Source organism: Meriones unguiculatus, chromosome X (genome assembly GCF_030254825.1).
Source record: "Meriones unguiculatus strain TT.TT164.6M chromosome X, Bangor_MerUng_6.1, whole genome shotgun sequence".
Classification (NCBI taxonomy): Eukaryota; Metazoa; Chordata; class Mammalia; order Rodentia; family Muridae; genus Meriones; species Meriones unguiculatus.
The window spans coordinates 98,179,462-98,198,162 of record NC_083369.1 but is presented as its reverse complement, the minus strand read 5'-3'; the positions used below and the strand labels follow the sequence as shown (position 1 = coordinate 98,198,162).

The window sequence follows — 18,701 nt, the reverse complement described above, 5'->3', positions numbered from 1 at the left end:
TGCCCTCTGCCCAAAGTTTAGCTATGAATCTCAGCCTCTTCTTTTATACTTCAATCAGTAGAATTTTTCAGAGGCCCTTTGTAGTTCCCTATCTTCTGCTTCCAATGTCTATAGCGTTTGTCTTTCTGAATGAGGATTGAGTATCTTCCCTAGGATCTTTCTTGTTGTTTAGCTTCTTCAGGACTATAGATGTTAATACATTTATCCTATAGTATATGGTTAATATCCACTTATGAGTAAATATATTTCAGGTGTGTATTTTTGCTTCTGGGTTACCTCACTCAAGATGATCTTTTCTAGTTATCACTATTTGCCTGTAAATTTCATGATTTCTTTGTTTTTAATTGCTGAGTAGTATTCTATTCTGGAAAAGTGCCACAGTTTTTGTATCCATTCCTCAGTTGAGGGACATCTGGGTTGTGGACATTCTGGATATTATGAATACAGCTGCTACAAATATGGTTGAGCAAATGTCCTTGTTGTATACTAGAGCATCTTTTGGATATATGCCTAGGATCTTGAGGTAGCACTATTCCTGATTTTCTGATATAGCACCAGATTGATTTCCAAAGCGGTTGCACAAGTTTACATTTCCACCAGCAATGGAAGAGGGTTCTCCTTTCTCCACATCCTCTCCAGTATGTGTTGTCACTTGAGTTTTTGGTCTTAGCCATTCTGATGGGTGTAAAGTGAAATCTCAGGGTCCTTTTGATTTGCATCTCCCCGATGAGTAAGAATGTTGAGCATTTTTTTAAGTGTTTCTCTGCCATTCCATATTCCTCTCTTGAGAATTCTCTGTTTAGCTCTGTACCCCATTTTTTAAGTGGATTCCTTGGTTTGTTGGTGTTTAATTTCTTCAGTTCTTTATATATTCTGGATATTAGACCCCTGTCAGATATAGATAGGGCTGGTGAAGATCTTTTCCCAATCTTTAGGCTGTCGTTTTGTTCTGATGAGAGTGTCTTTGCTTTACAGAAGTTTTTCAGTTTCATGAGGTCCCATTTATTGATTGTTTATCTTAGGGCCTGTGCTCTTTGTGTTCTGTTCAGGAAGCTGTCTCCTGTGTCAATGAGTTTAAGGCTCTTCTCCACTTTTTCTTTTAATAGGTTTAATGTGTCTGGTTTTATGTTGAGGTCTTTGATCTACTTGGACTTTAGTTTTGTGCAGGGTGACAAATATGGATCTATTTGCATTTGCCTACATTCAGTTAGACCAGCATGGTTTGTTGAAGATGTTATCTTTTTTACATTGTATGGTACACCAGCCTGTTTCTCTGCCAATACCATGCAGTTTTTATTACCGTTGCTCTATAGAACAGCTTGAGATCAGGGATTGGAGATACCTCCAGAAGATCTGTTATTGTGCAGGATTGTTTTAGCTACTCTGGGTTTTGTTTTTCCATATGAAATTGGGAATTGCTCTTTCAAGTTCTGTAAAGAATTTTGTCGGTATTTTGATGGAAATTGCATTGAATCTGTAAATTGCTTTTGGCAAGATGGCCATTTTCTCAATGATAATCCTACCGATCTATAAGCATGCAAAATCTTTCCATCTTCTGATATTTTCTTTTTTCAGAGACTTGGAGTTTTTTTCATACATGTCTTTCACATGCTTGATTAAGGTCACACCAAAGTACTTTATGTTATTTGTGGCAATTGTAAAGGGTGTTGTTTCCCTAATTTCTTTATTAGCCCTTTGGTCTTCACATACAGGAGGGCTACTGATTTTTTTTTTTTTTTAGTTAATTTTTTTATTCAGTCACTTTGCTGAAGGCGTTTATCAGCTGCCAGAGTTCTCTGGTAGAATTTTTGGGATCACTCATGTATATTGTCATCTGTGAATAGTGATACTTTGAGTTCTTTGCTTCTTATTTGTATCCCCTTGATCTCCTTTAGTTGTCTTATTGCTCTAGGTAGGACTTCAAGTACTATGTTGAAGAGATACAGAAAGAGTGGGCAACCTTACCTTGTCCCTGATTTCAGTGGGATTGATTACGTTTCTCTCCATTTAGTTTAATGTTGGCTATGGGCTTGCTGTATATTGCCTTTACTATGTTTAGGTATGTGCCTTGTAATCCTGATCTCTCCAAAACTTTAAACTTGAACTGGTGTTGGATTCTTGTCAAATCTTTTTTTTTTCTGGCATCTATGGAGATGATCATGTTGGGTTTTTTTTTTTTCCTTCTGTTTCTTTATATGGTGGTTTACATTGATGGTTTTTCATATATTGAATCACTCCTTGCATGCCTGGGATAAAACCTACTTGGTCATGGTAGATGATATCTTTTATGTGTTCTTGGATTTGGTTTGTATTTTACTGTGTATTTTTGTTTCAGTATTCATAAGAGAGATAGGTCTGAAGTTCTCCTTTTTTGTTGGGTCTTTGTGTGGTTTAAATATCAAGGTTTCTGTGGCCTCATAGAATGAGTTTGGTAATGTTCCTTCTGTTTCTAGTTTGTGAAATAGTTTGAAGAGAATTGGAGTTAGCTCTTCTTTGATGGTCTGGTAGAATTCTGCGCTGAAACCATCAGGTCCTGGGCTTTTTTTTCCCCTCTTCTTGTTTTTGTTTGTTTGTTTGTTTGTTTTAGCAGCGGGACTTTTGATGACTGCTGCTGTTTCCCCTTGGGGGATATAGGACTGTTTAATCCTATTCACCTGATCTTGGTTTAGCTTTGGTAAATGGAATCTGTCAAGAAAATTGTCAATTTCATTTAAATTTTCAAATTTTGTGGTGGCGTATAGGCTTTTGAAGTAAGTCCTAATGACTCTTTGAATTTCCTCAGTGTCTGCCATTATGGCCCTTTTTTTGTTTCAGATTTTGCTGAGTTGGATCATTTCTCTCTGCTTTTTAGTTTGTTTGGCTAAGGGTTTGTCTATCTTGTTGATTTAGGACTACCTTTTTTGATTCACTTCAAACATGTCATGAATTTTCATTTTGAAATTATAAATTACTGGCCCCATTTTAAACAAAGCTTTACTTTTTTCCTTCATATTTTTCTACTATTTTTGTACAAAAAAAATCATAATTATTACTGAAGTATTTCCTTAAATTCTCTTTATTTTTATATATATTGATTGATTGTGTGTGTATATATGTACATATACATGTGCACACGCGTGTCTTTGTGTTCGTGTAGGTCAGAGGACAATTTGTGGGAGTCAGCTCTCTCTACAATGTAGGTTCCAGGGACTGAACTTAAGTACTTAGCCTTAGTTGCAAGTGTCTTTACTAATTGAGCCATCTGAAATTTCCTCCCACCCTCACCCCACAACCTCTTTTATTTATTTTTTTGACAGAATCTCACACTGAAGCCTTTACATAGCCGTGGATAGCCTTTAACCCCAAAGCAATCCTTCTATCTCAGCCTCCTGAGAGCTGACATCGCAGGCCTTTAACTACCATGCCTAGCATTAAAGTGATTTCTTTCTGACAAGTTTTCTCCCCCTACCATTTCCCTTTCATGTGCCTCTTGTACTGTTTTGTACTGTTCTAGTTTGCTTCTTTGTTGCTATGGTAAAAGACTGACCAAAAGCACCAGAGCGAAGCAAGTTTGCCTCACTTATGACTTGTAGGCCATCACTGAAGGAAGCCAAGGCAGGAACTTGACGCAGAAACTACAAAGGAACACTCCTTCTGGGGCTTGTTCCCCTCTGGATTGTTCAGATAGGTTTCTTATGGAGACCACAACCCATATCAATCAGAAATCAAGAAAATAACCCACAAACATGCATGCCCACAAGCTAAACTGATAGAGGCAATTATTCTACTGAAGGTCCATATTCTCAGGGGCCTCCAGTTTGTGTCAGGGTAACCAGTGTACATAATGATCCACACTGCTACAGAAGACCTTAATTAATTTAGTCACATTAAATTCTTTGGGGAGAAAGGTAATTTGTGCTAGGGATCTTCATAAATATAAAGATTTATTTGAGCAAAATAAGAGAGTTTTGTGTAATCCCAGATAGCGTTTGGCAGTGAATTTTGGTCAGTGGACATGGCCATTATGTCTTTCAAAGGTCTTATCTGTGGAATCCTTTATGAAAGTTGATTTGTTAGAGGCAATCTCTTTATCCAAGTGTGAGTTCTACTGTAGAGACATAGGGTAGGAGATAGTTCTGATATATCCTGTATTCATTTCTTCCTTAGAGTTACTGTGTTATGCAGAGGCAGAGGCCTTTCCTCCTCCTCCAGATATCTCTGACAGTTTAGTCATATGACAGTTTTATTGTTTGTGTTCATTCTTGCATTTTTTTTGTGTGCAAAACTTCAAAATGAATGTTTTTATCTGAACTCATCATATATGGTTTTAATACAGTTTTTAGTATGAGAAGATGTTCTTTGCTAACTCTGTTAAAGCACTCAAGTGTGGAGTATTTTACATAATCTCTAGGCCTGGCTCAGCAGTTAAGAACATTTCCCTGCTCTTGTAGAGGACTCGGGTTTGGTTCCCAGCACCCACAAGGCAGTTCACAAGTGTCTGTAACTCCACTTCCAGGGGATCCAACATCCTCTTCTGGCCTCAGAGGACACCAAGCATGCATGTGTATACACACACACACACACACACAGAGGCAAACACTCATGCACATAAAATAAAAATAAATATTTTTAAGCTGTGGTAGATATTTTGATATACAGTGGGATCCAAATAGAAATGTTTTGCAACAAGCTTCTACATTATATGGCCAACTTATTTTCATTTGTAGTACACCACTAATATTATAAGAATTCTGTTGCTGTTGCTTCTGTAATACGGAATTTCTGATATTCTACTTTATATCTCTCCTGCATTTCTCTGAACAATTCCTGTTTTGTATGAAATTAGTATAATTTCATAGTACACAGCTACTTTTCTCTGTATTCATACTGTGTACATGCAATGTTTTTAACTGGTCAAATCATTACCTTTATATGGAATTTTACTCTCTATCTTCACTCACTTATAGGCAAATATGTTTTCTGCTATGTTAGTATAGCAGTGTGTACTAGTGATGATCACAAGTATTCCACAATGTTTTTTTTTTTCCTCATCAGCAAAAATGCAGGTTGCAGCAAAATTAGCAATAACACCAACAATGAAAGCAGAAATACCGCTCAAGGAAGATGTGAAAGAACCAGCAAAGGTGAAAAGAGAAATCCCACCCAAGGAGAACATGGAATTGTCCTATCTAGCAAAAATAGCAGGATTATCTAAAGCTCATGTGGAAGTAATACTCCAGAAAATGAAGGACATCTCTGAAGTTAAGGTGGACTCCTCTCCCAAGGTGAATATTGAAGAACCCAGTGATGTGAATATAACAAGACACCCTACATCAAATGTTGACCAGCTACCCATGGTGAATGTGGATGCCTCTCTAAGTGCCAGACCATCCCCTGTTGTGAGTGAAGATTCATCCCTGAGTATGGGATCATCCTCCGCTTTGAGTGTGGAAATATCTCCTGCTGTCAACATGGATACCTCACCAGAAGCAAGTATAAATACCTCAACTGAATTAAGTACGGACTCAGCAAGTGTAGAAGTTGCCTCAGCAGGAAGTACAGCTCTTCAGAGCAGTGGGGAACAACGTTTTGAAGCAAGTGTAGAAGGACAGCCTGAGGCAAGTGCTGAAACATCACCAAAGGTGAGTGTGCGAGCACAGCCTAGACAAGGTGAGTGTGATAGCACTCCTTGAGGTGATATGAAAGTTTCATCTTAGGCAAGTGGGAAAATGCCTCCCAAGACATAAAAACTTTTCCCAATGCTAAAGGGAGAGACTCTTCAGAGAGTTGTTAAGCAGTTAATGTGACAAGTTTCTATACTTTGTAGAAAAAGGTTTTTGAGGAACATTCTGGAATGTCCAGTGAAATTTAAAAATGGAATTAGATTTAAAGATTTTTTTAATGTATTCTTGTGATATACTTGCATTGTGTAACTTCTTAGCCTAGAAAGAAAAATTATCTAATTTTCATGAATTAGAAGAAAATTGACAGGAACTATGACACTTTTTTTCAGAATATTTTCTTATGAAAGACAGGTACAGTATAATAATTGCTAATAATGTTTTATATGTTTTAATTGGTATGTTCAGAACCCAGAAATGGACAAAAAGAAAGTAGACTGTGCCATCAAGAAACAACCATCATGCCTCATACTATGTTATAAATGGCCATCTACTCCCTTACTTGGGTGCTACCCACCTTCTCCCTTGAAGACTATGTAAGTAACCTATTTGTAGTTACACCCTATAAGCATTTCACTGGAACAAATGCCATCCCGGCATTTCCTACGTGAAATAAATAGCATGCAAGGTAAGCAATTGCAAGTAGGACAAGTAAAGTAGCGTTACTTTGTCCATTATAAAAATTTCCAGTTTATAATTACAATGCATTGCATTATATAAAATTATATACTAAAAAGTAACCAGCACACATTTGTTGCTTTTTTTTTTTACAGCACACAGAATCAAATAATTCATCCTCCATCCCATCCAGAAGTCTCAACAAAGTTATCAACAAAACCTCCTCTGTCTTATAAAATAACCCCATTTCAGAATATCTTATGTATGCCAAAATCATTCGGTATGATAAAGAAAAATGAAAACATTCAAAATCATCTGATCAAAACAGGTAAATTCTTTCCCTAATAAATTTATGTTTACAACAGAGAAAATCTCAAAATACTTGGGAATCATCATCATTTTATGCCCCAATTAACAGGACTTTGGGGAGTGGTCTTTCTTTTAGAGAGATAACCAAGCACTGGTTCACTGGAATGCTTCTTCTCTGCTTGCTTTTCCATCTCTCTGTTTGGAAATTTTAGTTTTGGAACAATTGTTAAAAGCATAAGTTAAATGACAGAGATGGTTTATGATCCTTGTGGACCCTTCCAATTCAGATATTGGCTTGTTCTTAGAGAGTTCGTCTAGCATCTAGCTACTTGTGGATGAGTAAGTTTTTATCAGATGTAGGCCAGTTTCCATGTACATATATGACATGTGTCATGTCATGACTTGTGCTATATCCATGTTCTTAAAAGTCGACACTGTTACTTTGACTACTAACATGCATTTTCACACATGCCAAAGCCACTTGGTCTCAAACATTCTGGGAAATTTTGGGAAATTTTGTTTTTATAAGAAATTACAGTGAATTCTCTATATCAAATTACCTTTTATTATGAATGAGTTTTTCTTGTTTTCTTGAAATTTTCATTTCTACATAATTTACTTAAAACAACAAATAGTTATAGAAATTAAATATTCTAATATACCTCCATCTTGAGCAGGACATGGTAACACACACCTTTAATTCCGCATTCAGGAAGTAAAGGCAGGTGGATTTCTGTGAGCTCATGGCCAGCCTGGTCTACAGAATGAGTCCAGGACAGCCAGAACAAAAAAAAAAAAACAATGAGACTTTGTCTCAAACTAGATATATAATATTACAAGTAGTAAATATATATTATATTTGATATATACTTACTATACCTTATTTTACTGATAGTCTTGGCTTCTTTTGTTACCTACATGGTCCACATGTATATAGACCACATGTACATAGACTTGTCAAAGTCTAGGTAAACAGCAATAAAAAGGATGCACACATTCCACACGTCAGATGTGGTTTGAATGGTTGAGTGTTAATATACTTACTCCTCATTTGGATTGGGCAAAAACTTGGCTTCCGCATATTTTAATCTTTCCTCATAAAGGCCCTGATTTACCTGTCTCTAAATAGTTAAACCAAAGCAGAAATGCATCCTTGCATTCTGAATATTTCAATATGTACTGTTTGGAAAAGACAACTTACTAATTCTATCCTTAGGGAGGAGTTGAGGTTTTGAACAATTTCCTTAATTAGCATGTGATTAGTTTTGACCTGTGTTCATATTTTTTTTTAATGTTTGGAGAGGGGTCTCATTTATTTTTTTGTGGAGTTGAGAGGAAATAAGTTCCCTAATGAACTGTTTCATATGTTTCTCTAACTAGAATCTGGTGATAAAAAGAAAACAAGCAATGAAGCTGCCATAAAAGCTTTCTTAGAGATACACCGTACTATTTATGAACAAAACACGAACAAGGAAACAGAGAATTTCATAAAAGAGACAAAGCAAAGGTTAGTACAGATTAATCCCTTCTATTCCCAAACCTTGGTGGTAGTCCAAACTTTGAATATCTGCCCTCAAATTCCAAGTTTCAAAATGGCAATTAACTTTCTGTTCAGTAAGAAGTCCATCATTGCCTTTTAATCAAGTATGTGTGATAAGAAAGAAGAAAAATTTGGAGGTGGTGGCACAAGCCTTTAATCCCAGCACTGGGAAGGCAAAGGCAGGTGGATCTCTATGAGTTTGAGGCCAGCTTGGTCTACAAAGTGAGTCCAGGACAGCCAAGACTACACAGAGAAATCCTGCCTCAAAAAACCAAAACCAAACAAACAAACAGCACAAGAAAGAAAATAGAAAACACTTAGAAAGGTAACAGCCTGATCAGATTGGATCATAACATCTCCACACATCTTTTTCAGTCTCCACACACCCTGCACCATTAAGGTGTGCTAGGAGAATGGAAAAAGAAATCAAAATTGTGTCCAGGATTCCATCACAGCAACAGCACCTAGGTGAACATATGACATTTCTGTTTGCCTTCTCTGGAAGGACAAAGAGATAGGGACAGTGGGAATTGAGGAGACAGATAGTCAGACACAGACAGACACTGAGACTGATCTCTATGTCACCAAGGTCTCATTTAGCCAGAGTTATTCCTAGAAGATTGCTCCACTGGCAGCAAGTATCAAGTTCAGCTTTGTTCCTTTGAATTTGAAATGTTCTTGCTCTCCTGTCTTGCATCTCAGTTTATGTTTTATCTTGTAACGTAAAGCCATGTCCATTGCATACGAGAAATGCCTATAATACTGACTTTATTTCCAAGTATCAAGTGTTTAAAGTACAGTTGCTTGGAAAAAAGATACTGTTACTTTGCCTACTAACATGCACAGCAAGAAATTTATAACTTGAAAATTATTATTCTTTGTCTTATGCACAGATAACTTAGCACTTGAAAGTACTCAAAGCTGGATGCTGACACACTATTAGACCCTCCTCCAGATCACCTGTCATCCCTGGGTGAGGTTGGGTGTGTGCACATCTAAATAAGACCTTAGACGGTCTGTCTCTAAAATAATTAAAGGCTGAATATTTCTTTCTTGCATTTTTGCACGTGTTAACTAATTTAGTGCTTGCTAGAACTTCCTTTATATGCCCAAAGGCCTGCTTCTCTCATTTAAAAAGGATGAGATTACATAACTCTTGAATCGTAAGACCCAGAAAATATAGTAAATTCGCCGTTAATGTTAATTGTATTACTATACACAAGCAATTTCACCACAAATGCTTACATACTCCTGCAAGCTATATACCTAGCAGCTAAGGAAAATACTAATATTATTTATATGCCCCCTGTGTTGCTAGGAATTCAGAACATATGGCGGAGAAAGGGTATGAAAGCCCAGCCAAAAAATTTTCACTCCACGAAGATATGCAGCAAGAAAAAGATCTGACAAAGAGATATTTTGGGTCACAAGAAAACCAAAAGAAACAGCTACAGGTTGGTGGCTTTGTCACTTTAGCTTCACATGAGAAGCAGCTGCTGAGACTCATAGCCAAACTTTGGGCAGCGTGCAGGGAATCTTATGAAAGAAGGGGGAGATGAAAGACCTGGAGGGGACAGAAGCGCCACAAGGAGAGCAACAGAACCAAAAAATCTGGGTACAGGGGCTTTTCTGAGACTGATAATCCAACCAAGTACCATGCATGGAGATAACCTAGAACCCTTGCACAGATGTAGCCTATGGCAGCTCAGTCTCCAAGTGGGTGTCCTAGTAAGGGGAACAGGGACTGTCTCTGACATGAACTCAGTGGTTGTCTCTTTGATCACTTACCTCTGAGGGGGGAGCAGCCTTACCAGACCACAGGGGAAGACAATGCAGCCAGTCCTGATGAGACCTGATAGGCTAGGCTCAGATGGAAGAGGACCTCCCCTATCAGTGGACTGGGAGAGGGGCATGGGAGAAGAGGGAGGAAGAGTGGTAATGGGAGGGGACAAGGGGGGGGAACTATAGTTGGGAAACAAAAATGAATAAATTGTAATTAATGAAAAATTAATTTAAAAAAGAACCTTTATCATCTCGAAACAAAAAAAGAGAGAGAACCAGTTTAGAAGGTGCAGTTTAGAGAATGCTGTGTCTGCTTAGTAGCCCAAAGTAGCAGGCTGGGCTACTAAGCAGACACAGCATTCTCTGGCTGCAGTTTTACCTTACAGTCTCCAAAACCCACATTTGCCATAGCCCAGTTTATATTCCCAGCTTTAGTATATCATTTGTCAGAACTGGTTACATGTAAGCTCCTTAAACAGTTGTGTATACTTGTATTGCTTGGCAGGGAACTTTTATGAATTTCCCCATACCTTTTAAGGAATGTAAGAAAGTTAACTCTTTGCTGTGTTAATAAATAACTCAAAAATATATTCTTTTAAAGCAGTGGTTCTCAAGCTGTGGGATGTGACCTCTTGGAAGGGTAGAAGCACACATTCATAGGGGTCACATACGAGATGTCTTGCGTATCAGACATTTATATTACAATTTTTAACACAGCAAAATTATAGTTATGAAGTAGCAACAAAAATACGTATGGCTGAGATTCCAACAACATGAGGAACTGTATTAAAGGGTCACAGCTTTAAGAAGGTTGAGAAGCACTGCTCTAGATGTGGGCAGATGTTCAGACCAGTGACCTTGAAACATTTCAGATAACATTAACTCTTCTTCTTCTTCCTCTTCTTCTTTTTCAAGATAGGGTTTCTCTGTGTAGCCTTGGCTATCCTAGACCAGCTCTGTAGACTAGGCTGGCCCTGAACTCATAAAGAACTCTGCTTGAATCTGCCACCCTGAGTGCTGGGGTTACAGGTGTGTATCACCTCACCCAGCTTCAATCTGGGCTTTCTGACAAGATTTTGAAAAAGGAAACTGAAGGATGGTCATTTAATTGCAACTATTTAATTTAATATGTTAGGCTAAAAATTTTTGTCATTCAGATCTATTGAAATTAATATTTTTGCACAAATTTTCTAGAAAGGGGACAGCGCCATGATGAAATCTCAGGACAGAGCTGAAGACAGAAAAAGGGAAAATAAAAAACTTATGTTAAAAAATTTGCAAGAAAGATTAGAAAGAAGAAAGGTAACTTCCTGTTTCATGTGCTTTGTGTTGATTAACATTGGGTACCAGTTACCCACATATTTTTTTGAAATCCTGCATCAGGTATGTGTTAGTCCCTAGCTTTCTACCCACTGAAGTTGCTTATCTAAAAAAAAAAAAAAGCTGACTTATATACAAAAGGCTTTCTTCATAAGTACCATAAAGTTTGGCACTTGTACATCACGGTTGGCATCCCAGCAATGTCTCAATATATCAAACCTGTAGCATCAACGTTCCTTTTACCAGAATAACTCCAAGCTGGCAGGGGTGAGTGGAAGTTAGAGTTTCTTTTAAAGTGGGCTGGAGTTGCAGTACCTATAGTAGGAGTAAGTGGAGGCCTCTTTGAAAGGCCAAGATTTGGATTGTTTATAAGGTAGAGCCTCATTTTATGCAACTCCATATGGTTTATCTAGTAGTCCCTGCCTAGGCTGAGGTACCGCAAGATCTCTGTCACTCTGAGGCAGCCAGGAAACCAAACCTGTCCTTACCTTATCTAGTGGAGAGAATTCTTAACTCTCCCTAGAATACATGCTTCCTCTGCCTTCTGTAGATTTAGGAACAAGATCTCATAGAACCATAGCATCATAGAAGTGCACCGTTTTCGTTAATGTCATCTGCTGCCACGGTCTGAGAGTTCTCATTAGTTTGCAATGATATGTGTTTAGTCGAACATGAATTTTCACTTGCGTGAAGAGAGGAATACTGAATTGCCGTTTGGATGTGTGTTATCACAGTGAGAACAACTGCTGCCATTGCCATTCCCAGCCTCTTATACATGAAAGCAGGAACAGAAGAGGAACCTAGCTGTCACTCCAAGACTTCTGTTAAGACTGTGGTTTTGGGACGATCACAGACATTGCCTGGCTTCAGAGCCACTTTTTAAAAAATCTCTTTCATATTTACATGTATATTTCTCTTTAAATAGAGGGTTGAGGAAATAATGAAGCAGACAAGGAAGACAGATGTGAATATCTCAAATGTATTCTTCTCTCCTACCTGAGTATATGTGAGTTTCTCTTGCTTTCTGCTCTTGGCATCTCTTCATTTTTACCAGTAATGAAACACAGCGTCAAATTTCCGTTTTCCTAGTCCTTAAAAACCAAGAGCTTTTTATTTTTTTTTTATTTTTATTTTTATTTTAGTCTTTAGTTTGTTGTCTTGTGTGAAATGCTTACTTAAGTCTTCTTGCCTAAACTTTTGGAGCTCTGTCTTTTCTCAATCTGTGGCTTGCCTTATTTTCATTGTCCTCTGGGGAGGAGATCCTGAAGTTCATGTTGATTTTATCAACATCTGCTGTCATCAGATGCGTTTTATATACTTGCTGAACACTCGGACATCCTCTTTGGCAACATGCCTTCTCCCATCACGTGCCCATCTGCCTGTTTCGTCCCCCGCTTTTCCTCACTGATTTGCAGAAGACTTTACCTGCTCTACCTAGGAGTCCTTTGGAGGTATGTGCTCCTCTCATTTAATATCTTTTGGTGTGAGCCAGAATTCATTTCAGCAAACGAATGTATCCTTTTCCCCTTTCTGGTGACTGTTTCTGTATCTGTTTTCTATTTGCTTCTCCTGACACGTTTTCTGAGTGTAGCACATGCACTCAAGGCTCATTTTTCTCTACACTCTAGGCCGTTTACATTCGGCCACAAGCTGCTCCTTTCACCTGGTCATAGTTATCCCCACCACCAAGGTACCCGGCGGTGTCTGATAGAAATGTCATGTCTGAGAAGTGCTTTAAGTCACCACCTCGAATCTCATCCAGTCATTGGCCCAAGACCTTTTATGTCAGCTGCTGCTCCAGAGTTCATTTTTTTCTTTGCGGATGGCTCCCACCCCAGCTTCACTAGCATTCTGAGAAGAGAATGAATGTGAGTTGAGGGCTGTAGGCCTTGTGCTCTTGTCCAAGAAAACAGTTCGTTCTTGAGTGTCACCCTAGCTGAAAGACAGAATTAAGGCCACCTGTCTGTTATGAGGCTAGTTAAAGAAATTTTCTTTTACCTTTTTGTTGTATTACAATTAATATTTACTATTGATCTATCTTTTGGTAAAGCTGCTGTTAATCCTAAACACCTGTATAACCAAATCACCACACAGAGACTATGATTTATTTAGTTAACCGAGATCACAATGCTGGGCAATAGTTACTCCATCCTAAACCTCCAGTGTTTCCTAACATTCAGATTTTACCCATTATACTTGCTTTTTGTGAAATCTTAGGTCCAGTTCATTCTCCACATCGTTGCAAGACCTCTCCTCCAGCTCCTGCTCTCCCAGCCTCTGTCTCCTCCTCTGCCTCCCACTCCTTCCTGCCCTCTGCCTCCTCCACTCTCCTGCCTACTCCTTCCTCTCCATTGCTCAACATTGTGGCTGGTTGTTTTATTTTGTCATTTTTACACGTTTAAACAGGTGATGCTTAGAATAAGATCACAATGCAATGTCCAGATTGAAACCAGAGAGTGGGGAAGATAAATCAGCATTTGAATGAACATTATACCAACATTTTATTTGAAATGCCAAAACGTAACCACCAGTCTAGTGTTTTCCTACTTCTTTCAAATTCTAAACCAAGATGATGAAATACATATAATCATGACTTTCTCTTCTAACCATAGTTTTTGGAACTATTCAATAATCGTATATCCAAAGAGGATGAAGCCAAAGATGAAGGTGAAACAAACGATAAGGAATCTCCTGAGATGTTTCCATCAGGTTTGTTTGTTCCTCATGGTTGTACACGTGAGCAAACAGTGATACTACCAAAAAGGGGTTGGGTTGAAGCAGTCTGGTGAAAATGCAGTCAGAACACACGACTTGAGCCCCTGGGTCTGTTTTTAAAGGAGAGGACAACTGAAGGCAGTAAGGAGCATGTGAAGTAAAACCAGACACAAAGGCAGGACCATCAGGGGCAAGCATAGGAAGCAAGGAATAGTCTTGGCCTTTGACCCATCAGGCCTAACAAGCAAAGGAAAAAGGATACCCCTTAAATATGTGAATTAAGAGCCAGGCAAGTGAATGACGTGCTGGCTTAACTAGGCCTGGTTCCACAGACTACTGTCTGTGTGGTCCTTTTTTGCTGCAGGCAGAGACCCCCATCCTATCACACCAGGATCAGAGGTTTTGATTTTGTTGTTGAAGTTTCAGCTTAATTATCTTCTCCCCATACTATAGGAACGAAGACATCATCTATGAAACTCAAAAAGTTTCACAAAAATGCCAATAAAAGGCGTCAAATGCTAGCATTTTTAAAAGCAGGGTCTAGTGAAACTAATACTAAAAAAAAAAAAATATTGGAAGGTGAAAGCTGTCAAAAGGGCCCAAAAGACTGGACAACTCAAATAAAACCCTCAAAGTGAATCACTTAGGCACCTTATTTATCCAAATTAAAGTGGGAGAAATATGAATGACATTCTTAGAATCCTGAGCAATATTTATTACTGATTGAGCACTTAGTTTGCATACACCAAACATGTCAAGCACCCGACTTAATGGAAACAAAATAAACCCACAGCAGTCTTGCTGGATCAAGATCATTATACTCCCCCCCCTCAATATTTTATGGACTGAGGTATACAGAAGTTTTAAGCTTTATTTGCCAAACTCAAACCTGGATTAATCTGACACCAAATTGCTTATGTTTGCATGCTGAATGTGGGATTATTTATTGAATGTGTAAACCAGACATTACCTATCTTCATTTTAACTGCTACTCCAGAGACTGATGACCACATGCTTCTTTCACATGTGGGTCAACAGGCTCAGAGGTTAAGTTGGGAATTGTTTCTTGAAAATGAACACTGCTACCAAGCACCACGGATCATGCCTGTAATCCCAGCACTTGGGAGGCAGAGGCAGGTGAATCTCTGTGAGTTCAAGGCCAGCCTGGTCTACAAAGTGAGTCCAAGACACTCAGGACTACACAGAGAAACCCTGACTGTGGAAAAACAACGAACAAAACAAACACTGCCTAGGTGATAGCCTGAAAAATTGACTCTGAGGCCCACTAGAGTATATGTCTGCTAAGAGGCTAGTTTCTGGTAATGGTTTGAAAGAGGTAACACAATCTGTAAGGCTTTCAGGCTGCCAGTTCAGCTCCAGGTTCAGGGAGAGGCCCTGTTTGAAAGCAATAAGGTAGACAGTGGCAGAGAAGAGCCTCAAGTATCTTCCTTTGGCATCTTCAACACACACACACACACACACACACACACACACACGGTTCCTAGGTTTAGATATATACTTAGCTGCCCTTATGTCCTGGTATTCCCAGAGTACCTTAGAACTTTCTAGGACACTATTTTAATGCCAGTATGTTCTGTGATTTCCGTAGTCTCTTCTGGCTTTTTCATTCTAGTATGTGGAAAGTTGATTTATTATATCCAAGGCACTTTTTCAGAAGCTAAATGACAAACCTCTTTTCATGGTTTTGGAATAACAAGGATTCTAACTACAATATTTCATTCCAGGATACCCACTAAAAAAACTACCAACTTCCTGCCCAGTAAAAAGCAGGAAAATGAGGGAAGCCAGTACTGCCATTCAATCTCCTCTGAGTGTTACTAACAATCAGGAGTGGATTTCTGATGAGACTGTAGACTTCAAGTATGCCACTGAAACACCTATTATAAGAACAGCTTCTGGAAGTAACAAACAAAATTCAAAGGATTCTGTGACATCTTGCCCAGGTTTTAAGTTATCTTTGGAACGTAAAGATAGAGGCAAACCTGTTTTTGCTCATTTAGCAAAGGCCTTTTCACATCTCGACCTAGCTGGACAAGCAAATAACCTTGAAAACCCGTTTGCCTATAGACGTTCCAAGATGCCATTCGGAGGAGAGGAAGAAGGTGGTGAGTCTGTAGGAATGATCTATCAGATTTTCCCAATAAGTTAAGTTTGAGAGAATACATAACTCTATAATAATATTTATGTCCTGCATCTCCTCAAAAACTGGCTTTATTTGAGCTCCCGCTCCTCTGGCTGCCAAACAAGTACATTAGAGGCCAGAGAGCAGATCTTTATAACTTGTCTTCCATTCTATGTTTCCCAAACCAAAAGGCTGCTTTTCCTTTTAAGAAGTTGTCAGCTGGGCTAGGCAGTGATAGCACATGCCTGTAATCCCAGTACTAAAAGAGGGAGAGGCTGGCAGATCTCTGTGATTTTGATGCCAAGCCTGCTCTACAAAAACAAACAAACAAACAAAAAACTACAACAACAACAACAAAACAGTTATCAAGGCCAAGAAATTGGTTGTTGGGCAACCTTTAGGACCTGAGCTTGATTCTCATCACCTTTGTAAAGAGCTAGCTGTAATCTCAGCACTACGGAGGCATACAAAAATTCCTAAACTGTGCCAGCTAGCCAATGCAAGCTGAGTCAGTCCCAGATTCAGTGAGGCCTGTATTTCAAACAAAAGTCTAAAGCCAAATGGAAGAAGACACTGGATATCTAACTATGGCTTCCATCTTCATAAAGATACAACATGCATACCCCCAAAATATTCACAACTGTGAGAGTGAGACAAACACATATAAACACCCACACGCGCGCGCGCGCGCACACGCGCGTGCACACACACACACACACACACACACACACACACACAGCTTTCCTTGTCAGAAGTAGTGTGGGCTTCTTGATGAGGAGAACATTTAGAGAAGAGCACTAAAGTGTCAGGATGTTCAGAGAGCTTGGTCCAGTAGTCACCTCAAAAGGGAGAGCAGGGACGCGAGGTACCATGCCATCATAAGCACCTAGTCTACTAACCTTTTTTTTCCTGCCTAGATATGTAAATTCTGTGGAGCCTGGGATATCGATCATCTTCCACTCTATATTAAAACTCCCAAGGACAAGACTCCAAATGATCTTCTTCACACTTGAACTGGGCAACAGAAACAGTCACCCCCTCCCCAAAAAAAGAAAAAGGAAAATAAACCCATCTTAACAGTTACTTTGACATCCACTTGAGAACATGTTAATATCACCTTGTTCTCTAGTGAGAGTTTCAAATAAAAAGGTTTGTTTTCCTTTTAATAAAACCTCTATTGTCTGTTTCTTGGGGATTCTATCCACGTTTGTGTTGTTTCAAGGGATTCTTCAAAGAGTGTCTATCCCAGAATCTATATGAAAACGTAAAATAGTTTATTTTAGTTAATGGTGATACTACTTCAAGAACTTGAAACACAATTTGATCTTGAAGAAAACATAATAGATTGTGCGAGGAATTAGGAGTGCCAACAAGAGTTGTGTCAGATAATTCCTAATATACATCAAAAGTTGCATAACAGCACAGTATTGCCTATACATATGGATACTTTTAAATTCAGCTCTCATCCCTGTTCAGTGCCGATATCTCTGAATGCCAAAATCAGAAAAATTCAGCTCAGAACCATCCACAACGTTAATGCTTTCATTAGTGTTTTGTTTTGAAGTACATAGTGAGGCTTATACAAAAACAAAAACAAAAACAAAACAAAAAACAACATGCATTTGTCTGTTGTGTACATAAAGCAGTACTTGGCTGTTGTCTCATGTGTCTCATGTAGTACGATTAATTCCTTTAACTGTTCTGTACTTACAGCTGTTTCTGCCTTGATCCTCAGGCCTATCCCTCTGTGTACACTCAGGCTTGGGGCATATCACCAAAATGCTGTTGCCTTTTTCCAGGCACTTGTGACAAGGGAAGATGAGGGCAGCGCTATTCTTCAGTTGCAGTGCCAGGCACACAGATGTATTCATATGTACATTCACACATGTATGTGCACACAGAGGGGATGTGACTTTTCTAAGTCTAGAACACACATTCCTTGTGCCAACACTAATGAACTTTGGTGTTGAACTGCAAACAGTTTAAAGCAAGCCAGTGTTCCCTTGGCTTTGTCCCTATCTTGGATTTGCAAAAGGAGATAATTATATTTTCTGATCCTTGGTCCTTTACTGTCTTTTCTATGTCTTAGTGCAGGTTGTATTAGGTTTAAAGTATCTTTTCAGATACTGGTTCTTACATGTAGATAGCAAAAGGCAATCACCCTAAAAGATAAGCTTTGGATATTTTTCTACACAAATGTGCTGAGACACTTTCTGTAAATACGTGCCATGTGAAATAGACATCTCAGACAAAACAAGCTTTTGCACTCGTGGTGGTGTAAAGCTGATACCAAGTGTCAAGCAAGGTATGAATGCAGGCCAATGTCAAGTCCAACAAAGAATCAGATCTTCATCTTTATTCACCTAGATGGTGATTATGCCAAGTGCCAGGTCTGGAACAGGATAATGCGTGGTGGGGGCAGTTTGTATGCTCTTGTGTACACATTTCATGGCATTACTGTGACTACTTCTGTCCTGATATGCTTGTATAATCTGGGGCTTCCATTATCATCATCAGTAATGTGACAGTGGGACCATGCCTGCTGCAGTATGTATGAGGAGGGCAGAGAACAACTTTGGGGAGTCGGTTCTCTCCTTCCGCCTATACATGGATT

At 38.8% G+C, this 18,701-nt stretch overlaps 1 protein-coding gene across 1 annotated transcript in view; it reads left to right on the top strand.

Annotated features, from left to right (window-relative positions):
* Positions 1-16,114, top strand: part of Map7d3 (MAP7 domain containing 3) — a 31,492-nt gene extending 15,378 nt beyond the window's left edge. Inside the window, exons 7-16 of the mRNA XM_060374673.1 lie at positions 5,035-5,621; positions 6,069-6,196; positions 6,434-6,606; positions 7,968-8,094; positions 9,446-9,581; positions 11,104-11,211; positions 13,842-14,014; positions 14,309-14,343; positions 14,398-14,523; positions 15,690-16,114. Coding sequence (XP_060230656.1) covers positions 5,035-5,621; positions 6,069-6,196; positions 6,434-6,606; positions 7,968-8,094; positions 9,446-9,581; positions 11,104-11,211; positions 13,842-14,014; positions 14,309-14,343; positions 14,398-14,523; positions 15,690-16,114 — 2,018 coding nt within the window. The remainder of the gene's footprint in view (positions 1-5,034; positions 5,622-6,068; positions 6,197-6,433; positions 6,607-7,967; positions 8,095-9,445; positions 9,582-11,103; positions 11,212-13,841; positions 14,015-14,308; positions 14,344-14,397; positions 14,524-15,689) is intronic.
* Positions 16,115-18,701: the final 2,587 nt, after the last annotated feature.